Source organism: Anguilla rostrata, chromosome 19 (assembly GCF_018555375.3).
Source record: "Anguilla rostrata isolate EN2019 chromosome 19, ASM1855537v3, whole genome shotgun sequence".
Taxonomy (NCBI): Eukaryota; Metazoa; Chordata; class Actinopteri; order Anguilliformes; family Anguillidae; genus Anguilla; species Anguilla rostrata.
The window spans coordinates 6,574,528-6,593,158 of record NC_057951.1 but is presented as its reverse complement, the minus strand read 5'-3'; the positions used below and the strand labels follow the sequence as shown (position 1 = coordinate 6,593,158).

The window sequence follows — 18,631 nt, the reverse complement described above, 5'->3', positions numbered from 1 at the left end:
TGATTGGCTGGGATTACCCACCAGCCCCAGTAACCCCACCCCTTTCCTTTTCCCTCCAGAACGGACACGCCTGCTGCTCAGTGGATCCCATGTGCCTCTAGCTGCTGTGAGGAGCTCCAGGGGTTTGTACAGAGCCATCTGCCCGTCCATAAACTTCTTTATACCAAATACAGACCTGTACCATAGCAACCGGACAATGAACCTTTCACCGGCCTCCCCGACGTCAATTGTCTTACCCTCAGGGCGTCCCAGCCATTTTGAGGACTATCCATCCATCTCCTGTCCCTTTGTAAAAAGTACCTATTCTGGCATGACTACTCAATGTTGACTGTATACTGATTTTTAAACTCTTGTCAGCTGTAAAGGACCCGCTTAGTGCCCTCAGTAGTGAAAAGTGCCACTCGTTTAATTTCCGAAACATGGATTCTGTTTTGGTAGCGCATAGATCAATCCTTGTTTAATTTATTCAGTGGCTTGTTATTTGTGTGATGGTGAAATAAACATTTTCATTGACGTTAACAGCTGGTCGACCCTCTGTGCCCAACAACTGCATAGATTACAGATGTTCTCATTGGATAAACTCCTGATGCTAATTCATGTGCCAGAACATGTGATACCATGTTTTAAGACGAACTGCAGAAGAAAAATCAGGTAGTAGACACGCGCACACACACACGCATGCACAAACATACAAGATACAAGCACACCAAAACACACACACGCATACACACACACACGCAAGATACAAGCACATTAAAACACACACCCACACACATACAAGCACATTAAAACACACACGTGCACACACATACAAGATACAAGCACATTAAAACACCCACAAGCACACGCACACACACACACACACACTTGGCGTATACTTGGTGATTTAAGTGATTGGAATAGGTCTGTTCATTTACTTTGATTATGGGAGTGAATTTGTAAAAAAGAATCTGAACCTGTCCAGCTGCTGGAGCTGACTGAGGAAAGAGCGCATGGAGCAGATCAGGTGTGTTCTGCGTGCTCCTCCTCACTTTCCTACTCCTGTCTTTCGGGGAGGATCGCCCTAAGGCTGGCGCCCCCCCTGCCGGGGTGCTGTGAAGCCCTGGTACCTTCTCCCTTCCGTTCTGTGACCGCTTTCACAGGAAGCCTTGGCTGCGTAGCAAAGCACGCGAAATGGAGTCCGCTTTCGGGAATTGCATTCCGTGGACCGTAGCGACGGAGACACAACAAACGTCAGTTTGATCAAGCTGCCGTATGTGGAGACACAGTTCAATTACAGGGCTTCGCAACCCGATCCGGAACGACTGGAACCCAAAATTGCTGCAATTACAGCGAATGCGTGTGCTGTAAATTTATTGCAAACGCGTGTCAAACACGTCCGGTCACAGAAACTAAAACTGAAACCTTGGGATTTTTCCAACCGAGCCGACGGTAGAAACCAGATGTTTTTTTTTTTGTTGTCTGCGTCAGCCCCCATTTAATTGAGAAATTTGGGGCTAATCGCGGAGCGCGCCTATTTATTTGGGCTTGTTTAAAGAGCGTTTTGCCCTCTGTCCCGCTCGAGTCCCCCTGGATCAGGTCCAGACTGCACCGCCTGGAGGCGTCCGCGTGGACCCTGGCCCCAGGCGGGACCTGGCAGCGCTGACCGTTCGAAATTCGCCAGAACGGTCGCTCCCCGCCGGTGGCGGGCGTCCAGCGAAAGGTGGCAGGGCGGAGAGGAGGTCCAGCTGGCTCTGTCTCCGGCGCTATTTTCACCCTCTCCCCGACCCCCGACCCCCCACCCCCCGCCCCAGGCGCGGCAGATGCCTCGATCCGCAGGGAGCCGCCATCGCCGCGCGTTCTTACGTGTCCTCGAGGAATTCAAACTCCTTCATTTTTATAACAGAACAATCCCAATTTCAAATAATAATAATAATAATAATATAATAATAAAAGCTTTGCCAACCGTCAAATGTGCATGAGTAATTGTCTTGGGCATGACAGCTTGAGGAAAATAATGCACAGTGTACCGTGCATCGCATTACAATTAAAAAACAAATTGACTGTAAAATGTAAGGTAATATACAGGTAGATGTTTATATACGTGTCACATACGTGTTGGTTTCCTGCAGTTGAATTTTTGTCGACCATGACAGCAGGTGGTTAACACGAACACCAGAGAGGTTGAGCCAATGTGACTCAGTCTGCTCTGACCTGGAATCTAGATATTGTGGCGGAAACCTTTAAATGCCATCGAGGCCGCACGTAGTAATTCACTTCCTTGTCTAGTAATTGCTCTATAAGGTCACTGCAAAACTCGACCTTACTTGGGAACGATAAGGAGAAGGACTGCGGGTGTCTCGGTTCTGCACTAATGCGTGAGCGGTGTGCAATGGGTGGTGGATTCGTCTCCTGCAGCCAGGGGGTCTTCAACAGAGGGGCCACAGGCCCCTGGGGGTCCTTGAAGGTACTGTAAGGGGTCCCTGGACGGTCTTGATATGCAATGACCATATATAGATTTGGGAAAATTTTTTTTAAAATGTAACATCCTGTTTTAAATAAAATCCTTTTTTAACTTAAGATGGGGGTCCCCTGGGTGCCTTTGAACGTGTGTGGGGGTCCCTGGATCTGAAAAGGTTGAAACCCCCTGTCCGACAGGTTTTAGGTTGCGCATGAACTAACATGATTAAAACCATACCATACCACTGCCAATGCTTTGCTTTTATATATTTTTATTAAGTCATGTTTACTACATTTCTGTCTATTCATGAACCCTTACTGTAAAGCGTCGCTGTGTAATTTTCAATTTGACCAGGACATTGGGACCCCTCCTAATGTTTGCAGTACGGCTATAGGCAGCTTCATAAGAACGTCATAAGGCATTCATAAATGCTTTAGCTCTGCTGATACGCAGCTTCTCGTTCTCTCCTTGGTCTTCGTGCTGTGACTGGGGAGTACTTCTTCGATCCGAGCTCCGGCGTACATCCCACATTCGTAATCCATCTTGAACTATACATTTTTCTGGCAGTTGATATTTGGAGGACAATTTCTCCCTCGGTCGATCTGTATGACGTTCCGTCATGGCAGTGCTCGGTATTATGTGGCTGTGTGTGTATTGCGTGTCCCCAACAGCCCCCATATATCCTCCTTAGCTGTACAAGGGAATTCACTTTTGTGAGCCTTTTGGAAATGCCTTTCGTGAGATGATTGAATTTCTGTCTCGGCGTTGAATTTCATTCGACCCATCTCACACACACACTTCTCACACCCATCATTCATCACATGTCCTTTTGCTAGACAGCCTATATCTAATGTCCAAGTGAGGTTGTAGGGAAACAGCAGTACAAGATCCATTATATGACCTAAAGTATTTGGACACCCCTTGTTACGGGGCTGTTTTTCATGGTTTGTGCTAGGCCCCTTAGTGCCAGTGAAGGCAAATCGTAATGCAATGGTATTTCTAGACGATTCTGTGCTTCCAGCTTTGTGGCGACGGTTTGGGGAAGGCCCTTGCCTGTTTCAGCATGACAGTACCCCCGGTGCTCTCAATAGGTTTACATCGTTCCATCTGACGAAGGAACCCATGGCTCAAACGTGCGAACATACTTTTGGGTTTTAGGACTCCAAACTGTAACACTATATTGCTGCACTTTTATACTAGGATCCAAGGATTGTGGTCGTTTTTGGAACGAAAAGGACCGAGGTTGAGAACCACTGTCAAGAGCTGACAGTTGACACACGGATAAAATGTCTCATGTGCTCTCAAATTGAATAACTGGGGTTTAGATGGTGTGCATAGGAAACATTGCAATTTCAGTGAAATTTGAAAATTCAGTTCTCAATATGAAAATCTAAAAAAAAAAGAAAAAAAAGCATTCTGACACTTCAAATTGGTGGCGCTTAACTGAACTGTGTATTTTAGGTGTTTTTGAAACGATGTCAAAGTGCTTTGAAACCTCTGTCATTTTATTGAAAAATCTCGTGGCCATGAAACGCTTTTCTGTCAGTGCAGGTTATTAAGTGTCACAATTTGCATGTTCATGAGAGATGAGCATTCATCTGGCGTTTTGATGGATGCTTTTGGAATTAGCATATTTTCCAGTGTGCGGTTTTCATTAAATCACCCGATAGGCTCTGCGTGTGTTTTTCTGGGTGTAAAGCCTGATTTATTTGTTTTTTAGCATTGCTAGGACGTGTGCCTGGGGTGCGGGTAGCGGTGTGCCCTATCCAGTGTAGCCTGTGAGGGGCCTTGTGGCAATATCAGCAGTTTACTTAATACTGGAGCTACTCTCCTACAGCAGCTTTAATCCTTCATGCTACATTAGGGATGTGCATTCAGGCTCATTTTTATATTGTATTATTTCAATATTCTTAAGGGTTAACGTTCAAATCTTACAGCTAGACCTTAAAACATCATGTAGCAAATGTGTTACATTACTGCAGTGCAATGTTACGTGAGTGTAATGGTTTGTTACGCTGGTGTGATGTCACGTCAGTGTAATGTTGTGTTGCATTCGTGTGACGGTGCATTAGTGCTGGGTTACGTTAGCGCGGCTTCACGTTGAATTTAAATACGAGCGTTTCCACGGAGACCGCGCAGTGCCCGGACCGGTTCCTGGGGTCAGACGCGGACGGAGGGTGGACGGGACCTTGCCAAACGCGGCGGAGCTGACCGCTGGATACGGGTGACCGGGAGAGCTTTCGCGGAGCTAATTGAAATCATAAATAACGGCGATAAACGCGCTCGGCGTCGGTGGAGGCCGTTAGAGGACGATCGCGGTCGTGAACAGAGCAGCTGGAACGCGTGCGAATCACAGAAAGGCCGACGGGAGCTGGCGGTCGGCCCAGGACCGCCCGCGCGGTGACTCCGCGGTTGGGAAAAGGAGAGGGGGCGGGGGTCAGGGGCTTGTGTGCGTTTCGCACGGTCCTCGTACGGCCGCGAGCGGGTCCTGTCTAATTAATAGAGGGCGCTGCAGCAGCGGGACAGGTCTGCTGTTGCCTCTGGGCTCTTCAAAGAGACGGCCATTAATCACAGATGGGAATCTGTATGCGAACGATTGAAGAAGGAGAGCATAATGGCATTTTAGAAGAACGAGGTCTATTTACACAATTGAAAAGACCTGGTGTCGGCAGTTTTTTTTTTTTTCAATTTTTTTAATTTTTTATAAACAGAGCTTAGATTGAAAATATGATTGAGTGATTTGAGTACTTTTCCTGACAATTGCTAATGAGGGAAGTGGTTTGTGGAGAAACTGAATGACTGAGTGGTTCTATGAGTCATTCTATGAATGATTCATGAACGTCTAGTCGTGTCGTTTTAACATTTTAAATGTATTCTGAAACAGGGGAAAGATAACCGGTACTGTGCTGTGGGAATTGTTATCGTAATTGCGTGATATGAAGCAGTCGATTGCTTTGTTCCTGAGGAATAAAACTGTGTTTCCCACAATCCTCTCTGCGTTCCCTGGTTTGGTGGTGATGGCAGAGGTGAGCCAGTTGGGTAGTACACCTGTGAGGTTTCTTCGGTGGAGAAAGCCAATTTCAGATTCTGATAGGCGTCACAGTCACCAGGTATTTTTATTTTGTCACGATAGCATTTACCAACATTTGGGTTGTTGTGCATCATTATTTGTGTTCCAGGTTAGACATTCTACGGGTCACCAGATGGGTGAAGTCTCCCTGGAACAGCCACATACCTGTGGGTGGGGTTGGCAGGATAAAACTTCATTTCCCATGACCCTCCCTGTTGATGTTAATGAATAAAACTACATATCCCATACCCTCTCTAGGGTTTACAGCTGTTGCCCACTCAACAAGCTTTAGTTAAGTGTGTGTGGACTACATGAGTAATTGGATGGGACTGGGGATACATTTGCACAATTAGTGTGAGTTCCCTGGCTGTGTGTGTGTGCGTGTGTGTGTGTGTGTGAGAGAGAGAGAGAGAGAGAGAGAATGGATAAGTGCATGTAATCTTGTGCACAGAAGTGCGCTGATGTTGGCCGCTTGCCCAGAGAGAAGCCGTGTTGGTTTCCCGCAGGCGGCGGAGAGAGAGGCCTTCGGTCAGCGGTTAATGTGGGGCCCAGGGTGAAAGCAGCTGACACACACAACCCGGAATTCAGCAGAAAGAAAGGAGCCCCTCCCGGTGTGGGCCCGCGATTAAAAGGGAACGGCGAACGCGCTTTCACGAGCCTTTGATCCCGCTGCGCTCTCTGCCATCTCTCCAGCTCATACGCCTTCCCCCTGGCCCCCCCCCCCCTTCTGCGGCACGTTACACTTTACAATCTAACCACTCTGCCTAACCAATTGGATCCGTACGACGGCCGTTTTACGGGGTGCCAAGTTACAGATCGCGTCGCCTCGTATGAAAAGGCCGGGCCGGGTGAGCCTGACGAATCGATCAATTAATCAATCAATCAGCCCAAACCAATCAATCAATCGTCCGGTATGTCCACCAATCAAGTCATTGCTTTTATTTCTCGCCGTTTGCAAACAGGGTCGTCAAAGAGCCGCGACGCAATTCGCCGGAGAGCGGCGTAGAATTACCCCGAAACCGGACCGGATACGGGCGTCGCCGTCCGCCGCGAGAGCCGAGCGTAACCATGGCGAGCGCGTTCGTCGCATCCAGCTCATTAATTATTCACGCCGGCGCCGTTAATCAGCTTCGGTTGAAGGGACGCGGGAGACGAACGCATCTCCTGGACGCCGTCTGTTAGACACGTTTATCCTGCCTCCGCCTAACGGCCGACAGTGACTCATTACACCGACCCTATTAAAAGTAAATGGTGATTTTTTAAAGTGTCGGTCCCTGTAGTAACGAGCGCTCCACTCGAGCAAATTAGGGCCCGGCAGACGCTCTCCAGATTAACGATTTTAAAGACGCTTCTTTTTCTTTTTTTCTTTTTTCCCCCCCAGCATCTCATTTTGCGTTATCTTATTTTCTTTTCGTTTGTGACCCATTTTCATGTATCTCTTGTTTTTACTTATGCGTTTATTCATATTTTTTCCATTGGTCTTTGTCTTTATTTTAAAATCTTTTGTGTTCTATTGTGTTGCTGTAAAGTCTGAAAAGCACTCGGCAAATTATTATTATTATTATCATTATCATTATTATTATTATTATTATTAATATTATTATTATTATCATTATTGCTCTTCAGGTAGGGAAATGCTTGCTGCATGTCTGATGAAGCTGACGCTGTTGCCTCAGTTTCTCCTCAGACTAACTCTGCCCCGAATAGTGGAGTCCCTCCAGATGTGTCCGTCCCGGTTGCTTCACGTTCGACGGACAGCAGAGAATTCCGCTTGTCGCCGTAAACGGTGTCCGCAGTCCGCTGTTCTCACGGCACATCTCACGCGGCTAGACCCCTCGGGCGTGCGGGTAGGTGACTGAGGAGCATTCTTGTTGATTTACGATGCCCAGCTTTGCTGAAGTGCTGGGAGCTCGCATTAAGACTAATTCAACAAGGTTCAACAAGAATGAAAATACCTTTGAAATATTCAAAGGTACCCTCACACATACCCAAATACGCGCACACACACACACACACTCAAGCGCAAACACGCACGCACACCGTCTCTCTCACACCTGCAAGCATGCGCACACACAGACACACACACAGACACACGCACACACGGATACACACACACGTGGACACACACACATCTTTTGCGATGAAATCTCACTCAGTTTTCATTTGCGCCCTGCTCCAGCTGGGCGGCAGAACACAGAGCTGGTGTTACCGTGGCGGAGGACCACGGGGAGACAGCGGTAAACGCAGCGCGCCTGCCCCCCCCCCCCAGGCCCCCTCCCCCCGATGTCACACGGCGCCTGCTCAGGCCCTAATCGGCAGTGATTAACGAGAGCGCCGCGAAAAACGGGCGCGGCCTTAATTACACAGCAGCGCCTAATTAGGGCACGATTCCTTCCCAGAATGCCGCTTGGCGATACAGAGTACAGACACAGACGCACGTATGTCACAGACACAGCTGAGTGTAAGTGCAGGCTGCTATTTAAAAAGGTCACTGTAATGGTCATTTTAAGAATATTACAGGAGAGACTAACAGGGTAAATATATATTTCAGTACAGAATTAGTCTTTAGACTTGGCATCGTGGGGAAATTGTTTTATTTTAAAATTTGAAAAAAGTAGCCGTTTGAGTTTATCTCGTTGCTTAATGAAGAAGTTTCAAAGCAAGAACATTGTGATCGGCCTTGCCTGTGAGTTCTGAAACTCGATTCGCAAAGAAACGTTTGGAGACTTTGCCATCTAGTGGCTGTACTGTAAAATATAACAACCTGCTGGTGCGCTTTGACTGTTACATGGCATCCAGTGTTATTTTCACGATTCATGAGTTGCATTGTTAACAGCATGCCAATTGTGGAAACCGAAAAACAAAGAACTAACTAAAATTTTATTCATTATTTGAGAAATGCCCATAATGTTTTCTGCGGGTTCCTAAATAAACAAATTCAGGGCTCTGCAGCGTCCCCATTTTAGGAGCATTTGGGATGTGTCCCGATTGGAAAAGTAATTTAGGAGCACTCTTTGGAATGCATTAGTGCAACCCTAAATTTTTCAACTCAAGAGCACGTGCTCTTTAGGGGGGGAAATTTTTTAAATAAAAAAATATTTCCCCAAAAAAACAGGTTCCACAATTATTGGCACCCCTGGTTTAGTACTTTGTGAAAACACCCCAGGCAAAGATGACAGCCATGAGTCTTTTCCTATAATTTGTGATATGGTTAGAGAACACATCTGGAGGGATTTTTGACCATTGCTCCATGTAGAACTTTTCAGAATCATTGAGATCTTTGGGTTTGTGCTTCTGGACCCCCGCTCTTCAGTTCAGACCACAGGTTTTTGATGGAATTTAAGTCTGGAGACTGAGATGGCCATTGGAAAACATGGATGTTGATTTCACTTAAGCATTTCTGTTTAGATTTTGATGTATGCTTGGAGTCATTGTCCTGCTGGACAATCTACCTATGACCAAGTCCTAGCTTCTTAGCAAAGACAACCAAATGTTCTGCCAGAATTTCCTGGTACTTTGTTTAATTCATTGTGCCATTGATCTAAAATAGTGCCCCAGGACCACTGCCAGCAAAACATCTCTGGTTTTGTTTATTGTGCTCAGTAAGGGCTGTCTTCGTGCCACTCTTCCAAAGAGTTAGTTGGTATGGAGGTGCCATTTTATGTTTGTTTTTTTTTTAGACTTGTTGACCACAAGAAACAAACCAATCTCTGCAATTCTTAAACAGTGATCCTTGGGTAATTAATGGCCTCCCTCACCATCTTCCTCATCGTCCATGGGAACAACATGCACTTGCTTCCTCTTCCTGGCTAATTTGCAACCTTTCCATATGTTTTACACCTTTTTATTATTGCCCTTACAGAGCTAAGTTGTATGTTTAACCGTTTGTCTTTTTTTGTACCCATTACCAGACTTGTGACGGTAAATTACCATCGGTCTCTTCTGAATTGACAGTTATTTGGCTTTTCCCATGCTGATGGATGACAAAGGGATTTTGTATGCTTGTTACCTCATTTTTATTCTCTAGTGAAACTGGAAGTGATGGAATGACACAATATAGTTCCTTTAGACTGAGATGAACTAAATTAAGTAAAATTGTATTGCCAATTTCATTTTGTTTGATTTTACTTACAATAATTGTTAGGGGTGCCAATAATTATGGCACCTATGGTTTTCAGAAAAAATTAGATAATTAAAAAAAAAAACATTGAAGCATGAGAGTAAATGTATTGAAATAAAAGTATATAGTTTTCCCATATGTTTGAACATAACATATAGATTATTATCTGTGTCATTTATTATATGCAGGCTTTTTTCTTCATTTTTTATTAAGGGTGCCAATAATTCTGGAGCCCACTGTATAAGGTAAAACAATGATTAAACAGCATATTCTTCTACATGGCAGTGGGGGACTCATTATGAGGGTAGACACCATAGACTGTTTGCACAAAAAAGAATCGCGTACGGTGTGTTGCCTCCCTGATGCCCAGGTAGGAGATCTCCTGAAATGTGTGGACAAGTTCAGAATACTCAATATTTCAAGGTAACTAACTCAACTGAAATTTAATTGTCAGAAAAACTAAAATTGAGTTTTAAGTTTTTTCCCTCAATGAAATGTAAGTATTCTGAATGAATGTTATCAGGCATAATTTGAACTCAAAATGGAAAAACCGGTATTAAGCTGAATCAAGCAAGTAGCTTAGAAATATTGAATAATCTAAACTTTTTTTTACAGTGGGTAAAGAAATAACTCAAGAATTGGAGATAAGAAATAACAAAAATTACTCACCTCAAACATTAAGATGTTACATAGGGCTATAACTGGTTATAATGAAGTGAATTGGTTATTGACTGTGGCAGGGAGAGTGATGGAGAGTGAGATGGTTTATTTATTTATTTTTATTTGCTGTTTATTTTCAAATGTGTTTTTAAATAGGAAATGTTCTTCGAGTTCCACGGACATCACATTTCAAAAGGCTTATTTGTGCGTGTAGCCAACAGATGGCACCATTGTATAGGAATACTTTAAGTCCCAACATAATGTAATTCTCAGGATGTTGAATAGGTCTAGTATATGTATGCGTTCAAATTTAGCAAAGACCTACATGGATGAAATGTTTCTCTTCCGAATTACTAATTAAACACGGTAACTGATGCAACTCATAAAAAGTACCAAAAAAAAACTCTGCCCATCTAACGCTCTAAGTAAACAGGAAAGAAACGAATGCGGTCCAAAAGAGAAACTGAAAGTTAACTCAGACAGCCATTTTAAAGATGCAGCAGAAAGAAGACCGTGAAAAGAAGAATTAAATTGAATAAACCAACGGAGTGAACAGCCTGTTGTGGAGTGGAATTGTGGTAAGAAAACGTAAAGATAAAGGGGATGTGAGGAGGAATGAGAATCTGCAAGTATAATCGTATTAACACGCGTAATTCAGTAAAACCGACAACTTCAATAAAATGGAGTGTTTGAGGCGTAGCGAGGAGTTCATACTGAATCCAAATTTACCATTTGGACCAAAATGCAATAATAAAAAATTAAAAAAACTTTACTGATGTATTTTTGATATTTCATGACTTTTTTTAACCCTCGTGACGTAACTAACTAGAGCTGCAGTAAGAGGATGAGTTTATCTGGAAGCTCTGTCTCCATGTGCTGTGGGTTAGAGCTGCAGTATGAGGATGAGTTTAACTGGAAGCTCTGTCTCCATGTGCTGTGAGTTAAAGCTGCAGTAAGAGGATGAGTTTAACTGGAAGCTCTGTATCCATGTGCAGTGAGATAGAGCTGCAGTAAGAGGATGAGTTTAACTGGAAGCTCTGTCTCCATGTGCTGTGGGTTAGAGCTGCAGTAAGAGGATGAGTTTAAATGGAAGCTCTGTCTCCGTGTTTTGTTCACAGTGTCCGGGTAGAGAGGGCAGGGTCACCTGAACCCAGCTGTCTGTCTATGAAGAGTGATTGTTCTATGGATCCACCTCTCCACTTCAGAGGAGAAACCAACGGTGAAACCCACGGTCCTGCCAGTATGAGGTACAAATGTGTGAATCAGAGAGTTGGTGTTCAGTGAGTTAGAGGTGCAGTAAGATGAGTTTAACTGGAGGCTCTTTCTCTATGTGCTGTGAGTTAGAGCTGCAGTACGATGATCAATTTAACTGGAAGCTCTGTCTCCGTGTTTTGTTCACAGTGTCCGGGTAGAGAGGGCAGGGTCACCTGAACCCAGCTGTCTGTCTATGAAGAGTGATCGTTCTATGGATCCACCACTCCACTTCAGAGGAGAGTTCACAGGTGATCAAAGGTAATGCAGCAGGTTCATTTTTACATTAATGTTTTATTATACTTCTATATGCATTTAGGGAAACATGAGGAACTAATACACAGAAGAACAGGTGATCTCAATCAGTGAAGATCACCAAGACATGAGAATGAACCAAAATGCCAATAAAATAATGTTCATGAATGAACTTGACAGAAGCACAGGTGCATGGAGAATGAATGACCTTGATCTGCATCTGTGACAGTTTTGTGTATTGTCACATTCAAATGTGCAGTGAGTTAGAGCTGCAGTATGAGTTTAACTGGAAGCTTTGTCTCCATGTGCTGTCAGTTAGAGCTGCTGTAAGAGGATGAGTTTATCTGGAAGCTCTGTCTCCATGTGCTGTAAGTCAGAGCTGCAGTATGAGGATGAGTTTAACTGGAAGCTCTGTCTCCATGTGCTGTGAGTTAGAGCTGCAGTATGAGGATGAGTTTAACTGGAAGCCCTGTCTCCATGTGCTGTGGGTTAGAGCTGCAGTAAGAGGATGAGTTTATCTGGAAGCTCTGTATCCATGTGCAGTGAGATAGAGCTGCAGTAAGAGGATGAGTTTAACTGGAGGCTCTTTCTCTATGTGCTGTGAGTTAGAGCTGCAGTAAGAGGATGAGTTTAACTGGAAGCTCTGTCTCCATGTGCTGTGAGTTAGAGCTGCAGTATGAGTTTAACTGGAAGCTCTGTCTCCATGTGCTGTGAGTTAGAGCTGCAGTAAGAGGATGAGTTTAACTGGAAGCTCTGTCTCCATGTGCTGTGAGTTAGAGCTGCAGTAAGAGGATGAGTTTAACTGGAAGCTCTGTCTCCGTGTTTTGTTCACAGTGTCCGGGTAGAGAGGGCAGGGTCACCTGTACCCAGCTGTCTGTCTATGAAGAGTGATCGTTCTATGGATCCACCACTCCACTTCAGAGGAGAGTTCACAGGTGATCAAAGGTAATGCAGCAGGTTCATTTTTACATTAATGTTTTATTATACTTCTATATGCATTTAGGGAAACATGAGGAACTAATACACAGAAGAACAGGTGATCTCAATCAGTGAAGATCACCAAGACATGAGAATGAACCAAAATGCCAATAAAATAATGTTCATGAATGAACTTGACAGAAGCACAGCTGCATGGAGAATGAATGACCTTGATCTGCATCTGTGACAGTTTTGTGTATTGTCACATTCAAATGTGCAGTGAGTTAGAGCTGCAGTATGAGTTTAACTGGAAGCTTTGTCTCCATGTGCTGTGAGTTAGAGCTGCTGTAAGAGGATGAGTTTAACTGGAAGCTCTGTCTTCATGTGCTGTGAGTTAGAGCTGCAGTAAGAGGATGAGTTTATCTGGAAGCTCTGTCTCCATGTGTTGTGAGTCAGAGCTGCAGTATGAGGATGAGTTTAACTGGAAGCTCTGTCTCCATGTGCTGTGAGTTAGAGCTGCAGTATAAGGATGAGTTTAACTTGAAGCCCTGTCTCCATGTGCTGTGAGTTAAAGCTGCAGTATGAGTTTATCTGGAAGCTCTGTCTCCATGTGCTGTGAGTCAGAGCTGCAGTATGAGGATCAGTTTAACTGGAAGCTCTGTCTCCATGTGCTGTGAGTTAGAGCTGCAGTAAAGGATGAGTTTAACTGAAGCCCTGTCTCCATGTGCTGTGAGTTAGAGCTGCAGTAAGATGATGAGTTTAACTGGAAGCCCTGTCTCCATGTGCTGTGAGTTAGAGCTGCAGTAAGAGGATGAGTTTAACTGGAAGCTCTGTCTCCATGTACTGTGAGTTGGAGCTGCAGTAAGAGGATGAGTTTAACTGAAAGCTCTGTCTCCATGTTTTGATCACAGGGTCCAGGTAGAGAAGGCAGGGTCATCTGTACCCAGCTGTCTGTCTATGAAGAGTGATCGTTCTATGGATCCACCACTCCACTTCAGAGGAGAGTTCACAGGTGATCAAAGGTAATGCAGCAGGTTCATTTTTTCATTTATGTTTTATTATACTTTTATATGCATTGAGGGAAACATGAGGAACTAATACACAGAAGAACAGGTGATCTCAATCAGTGAAGAACACAAAGATGTGAGAATGAACCAAAATGCCAATAAAATAATGTTCATGAATAAACTTGACAGAAGCACAGATGCATGGAGAATGAATGACCTTGATCTGCATCTGTGACAGTTTTGTGTATTGTCACATTCAAATGTGCAGTGAGTTAGAGCTGCAGTATGAGTTTAACTGGAAGCTCTTTCTCCATGTGCAGTGTGTTAGAGCTGCAGTAAGAGGATGAGTTTAACTGGAAGCTCTGTCTCCATGTGCTGTGAGTTAGAGCTGCAGTATGAGGATGAGTTTAACTGGAAGCCCTGTCACCATGTGCTGTGAGTTAAAGCTGCAGTATGAGTTTAACTTAAAGCTCTGTCTCCATTTGCTGTGAGTTAAAGCTGCAGTATGAGTTTAACTGGAAGCTCTGTCTCCGTGTCCTGTGAGTTCGAGCTGCAGTAAGAGGATGAGTTTAACTGGAAGCTCTATCTCCATGTGCTGTGAGTTTGAGCTGCAGTATGAGTTTAACTGGAAGCTCTGTCTCCATGTGCTGTGAGTTTGAGCTGCAGTAAGAGGATGAGTTTAACTGGAAGCTCTGTCTCCATGTGCTGTGATTTAGAGCTGCTGTAAGAGGATGAGTTTAACTGGAAGCTCTGTCTCCATGTGCTGTGAGTTCGAGCTGCTGTAAGAGGATGAGTTTAACTGGAAGTCCTGTCTCCATTTGCTGTGAGTTAGAGCTGCAGTAAGAGGATGAGTTTAACTAGAAGCTCTGTCTCCATGTGCTGTGAGTTAGAGCTGCAGTATGAGGATGAGTTTAACTGGAAGCTCTGTCTTCATGTGCTGTGAGTTAGAGCTGCAGTAAGAGGATGAGTTTAACTGGAAGCTCTGTCTCCATGTGCTGTGAGTTAGAGCTGCAGTAAGATGATGAGTTTAACTGGAAGCTCTGTCTCCATGTGCTGTGAGTTCGAGCTGCTGTAAGAGGATGAGTTTAACTGGAAGCTCTGTCTCCATGTGCTGTGAGTTCGAGCTGCAGTAAGAGGATAGGTTTAACTGGATTATTTACAAATTGTAATTAAAAATACTAGTTATACTAGTGATACTAATGCTAGTGGATAAATCATGAATTCATTGATAGGCAAACCAATGTAATGGATCAGTGATGGTCAAAACATACGACTCACAAACAGATTAAAATGAAGAGAGGATATAGTAAGATACAGTATTAGGACACACACAGTGTTCACCATCTAATTTAAACCACACTGCTTTAACAAACACAAAATTAGACAGACATCGAAAATAAATAACACAACTGTGGAAAAAAATGAATGAAAGAGAATACAGCCTGTCTGTCGCACAGTGACCCAGGATGGTAAAATAAGCATCTAAAGAATCAATACCAGAGATCCAAGACTTTGATCAAAGAAAAGACCAAGGCACAGCTGAGAAGCAAGACAAATGTAACAAGACCAAAGTCACACTTGCTTAACAGGTCAACACTTAATGGTCTTTATTTGAGTAACATTTGTCCTTTACTTTAAAGAAAACGGGCCATGAGGGTCAGAAAGAGTCCAGCAGGATGTCTAATTCTCAAGCAAATCATGCAATAATATATAAACTCTTCTTTGCAGACTGAGTGACTGTGACCTCACAGAGAAGTCCTGTGATATTGTGGCCTCTGCTCTCCAGTCATCAAACTCACCCCTGAGAGATCTGGACCTCAGCTACAATAACCTGGGGGATTCAGGAGTGGAGCTGCTCTGTGCTGGACTGATGAGTCCAAACTGTGAACTGCAGAGACTGGACCTCAGCAACAACAACCTGAGAGATTCAGAAGTGGAGCTGCTCTGTGCTGCACTGATGAGTCCAAACGGTAAACTGCAGAGACTGGGGTGAGTAGTGCTGTGTACTGTTTGACATTAATTAAATGGAATTAGTGATTATGGCTGTGTAACGGTTTGAACTTTGCTGCAGGGAGGAAACAAATTTTCTAAACTTGTAACCTAGATGTTTATGTGTAAATGTGGGTTTACATATAAGATCATTGACTGGGGGATAAGCAGCAAGGCTGTATTCCTCGGAGAGCAGATTGTCTACTACTGTCAGGCATTCACCTTATGTTCTCTGACACTAAGACCTTTTATCTGAGGTGGTAAATATACCGTTGATCTAGGAATCTTGCAATTCATACACTCATGCCATGAAGAAGTCATTTATGAGCCAACGTGTACAACTATGTGCAAATGGGATGTAGATCCAGTGCAGTTTTAGCTAAATGCCCAACGCACAAGCACCAGAGAAATACAGGATATGAGCCCTTCTTCCCCTGATGTTTCTGACAACAGAGTCTCAAATGAATCATCCCATCAGACTTTAGTCCAGCAGGTTACAGAATTAGAAAAGGGGTTATTTGGGTCAGAATTACATCTCTAGAACTGTGAGAGTTTGATCCGGCAGGACGTCTAATTCTCAGGTCCTAGGTGCTGCGGTTGGAGAGTTTTGCTCAGACATCTTCCTCAGAAGATGAGTTGCATACCTTGAAGTCTCAATTTAGCTCTTCATCATAGAACACAACAATTGTTACATTACAGGCATCTAGGATACGGTTGTATCCAGAGCGACTTAAAAACAACTTTAAGCATTTTTACAGCTGGATATATACTGAAGCAATTCAGGTTAAGTATCTAGGTACAACAGCAGTGTCTTGCCTGGGAATCAAACCTGCAACCTTAGGTTTACAAGCCCAGTTCCCTACCTATTACACTACACTGCTGCCCAGAGCTGTAAATGTACCAGTCTGTCCAAAACAGGTCAATGTAACTAACACTAAAGAGTAATACATTCAGCATCTAAGAGTAATACATTCAGTTTTCAGCCAGCTGTGTAGGGCCAAAACCTGTTCAAGAACAGCCATATTCTGTGGGTATGGGGTATAGTGGGTATCAATCTTGTTACAACTTGTTATATTTCAAAAATTACATTATTTAATTTTCCTAATATTATTATACAATAATATATAAACTCTTATTTGCAGTCTGAGTGGCTGTGAGCTCACAGAGAAGTCCTGTGATATTGTGGCCTCAGCTCTCCAGTCATCAAACTCACCCCTGAGAGATCTGGACCTCAGCAACAACTACCTGGGATATTCAGGAGTGAAGCTGCTCTGTGCTGGACTGATGAGTCCAGACTGTAAACTGCAGAGTCTGGGGTGAGTAGTGCTGTGTACTGTTTGACATTAATTAAATGGAATTAGTGATTATGGCTGTGTAACAGTTTGAGCTTTGCTGCAGGGAGGAAACAAATTTTCCAAACTTGTAACCTAGATGTTTATGTGTAAATGTGGGTTTACATATAAGATCATTGACTGGGGGTATAAGGAGCAAGGCTGTATTCCCCAGAGAGCAGATTGTCTACTACTGTCAGGCATTCACCTTATGTTCTCTGTCACTAAGACCTTTTATCTGAGGTGGTAAACATACCGTTGATCTAGGAATCTTGCAATTCATACACTCATGCCATGAAGAAGTCATTTATGAGCCAACATGTACAACTATGTGCAAATGGGATGTAGATCCAGTGCAGTTTTAGCTAAATGCCCAACGCACAAGCACCAGAGAAATACAGGATATGAGCCCTTCTTACCCTGATGTCCCTGACAACAGAGTCTCAAATGAATCAGCCCATCAGACTTTAGTCCAGCAGGTTACAGAATTAGAAAAGGGGTTATTTGGGTCAGAATTACATCTGTGGAACTGTGAGAGTTCAGTCCAGCAGGATGTCTAATTCTCAGGTCTTAGGTGCTGCAGTTGGAGAGTTTTGCTCAGACGTCTTCCTCAGAAGATGAGTTGCATACCTTGAAATCTCAATTTAGCTCTTCATCATAGAACACAACAATTGTTACATTACAGGCATCTAGGATACGGTTGTATCCAGAGCGACTTAAAAACAACTTTTAGCATTTTTACAGCTGGATATATACTGAAGCAATTCAGGTTAAGTACCTAGGTACAACAGCGGTGTTTTACCTGGGAATCAAACCTGCAACCTTAGGTTTACAAGTCCAGTTCCCCACCTATTACACTACACTGCTGCCCAGAGCTGTAAATGTACCAGTCTGTCCAAAACAGGTCAATGTAACTAACACTAAAGAGTAATACATTCAGCATCTAAGAGTAATACATTCAGCTTTCACCCAGCTGTGTAGGGCCAAAACCTGTTCAAGAACAGCCATATCCTGTGGGTATGGGGTATAGTGGGTATCAATCTTGTTACAACTTGTTATATTTCAAATATTACATGCCTTATTTTACCTAATATTATTGTACAATAATATATAAACTCTTCTTTGCAGACTTAACAGCTGTGAGCTCACAGAGAAGTCCTGTGAAATTGTGGCCTCCGCTCTCCAGTCATCAAACTCACCCCTGAGAGATCTGGACCTCAGCTACAATAACCTGGGAGATTCAGGAGTGGAGCTGCTCTGTGCTGCACTGATGAGTCCAAACTGTAAACTACAGAGACTGGACCTCAGCCACAATAACCTGGGAGATTCAGGAGTGGAGCTGCTCTGTGCTGCACTGATGAGTCCAAACTGTAAACTGCAGAGTCTGGGGTGAGTAGTGCTGTGTACTGTGTGACATTAATTAAATGGAATTAGTGATTATGGCTGTGTAACGGTTTGAACTTTGCTGCAGGGAGGAAACAAATTTTCAAAACTTGTAACCTAGATGTTTATGTGTAAATGTGGGTTTACATATAAGATCATTGACTGGGGGGATAAGCAGCAAGGCTGTATTCCCCGGAGAGCTGATTG

General features: G+C 43.7%; 2 protein-coding genes across 6 annotated transcripts in view; both read left to right on the top strand.

The window, feature by feature from the left end:
* Positions 1-519, top strand: part of LOC135246071 (protein kinase C-binding protein NELL2-like) — a 28,674-nt gene extending 28,155 nt beyond the window's left edge. For all 4 annotated transcript variants that reach the window (XM_064319583.1, XM_064319580.1, XM_064319582.1 and 1 more), the window contains one exon: positions 60-519. In XM_064319583.1, coding sequence (XP_064175653.1) covers positions 60-101 — 42 coding nt within the window. In that variant the 3' untranslated portion in view covers positions 102-519. The remainder of the gene's footprint in view (positions 1-59) is intronic.
* A 9,947-nt stretch (positions 520-10,466) lies between these two features.
* The window catches only part of LOC135246063 (uncharacterized), a 58,471-nt gene continuing 50,306 nt past the window's right edge, over positions 10,467-18,631 (top strand). Inside the window, exons 1-8 of one of the 2 annotated variants that reach the window (XM_064319556.1) lie at positions 10,467-10,868; positions 11,409-11,537; positions 11,692-11,802; positions 12,631-12,741; positions 13,626-13,736; positions 15,450-15,710; positions 16,853-17,026; positions 18,170-18,430. In XM_064319556.1, coding sequence (XP_064175626.1) covers positions 11,455-11,537; positions 11,692-11,802; positions 12,631-12,741; positions 13,626-13,736; positions 15,450-15,710; positions 16,853-17,026; positions 18,170-18,430 — 1,112 coding nt within the window. In that variant the 5' untranslated portion in view covers positions 10,467-10,868; positions 11,409-11,454. The remainder of the gene's footprint in view (positions 10,869-11,408; positions 11,538-11,691; positions 11,803-12,630; positions 12,742-13,625; positions 13,737-15,449; positions 15,711-16,852; positions 17,027-18,169; positions 18,431-18,631) is intronic. The other variant, XM_064319555.1, reaches the window with a different exon arrangement.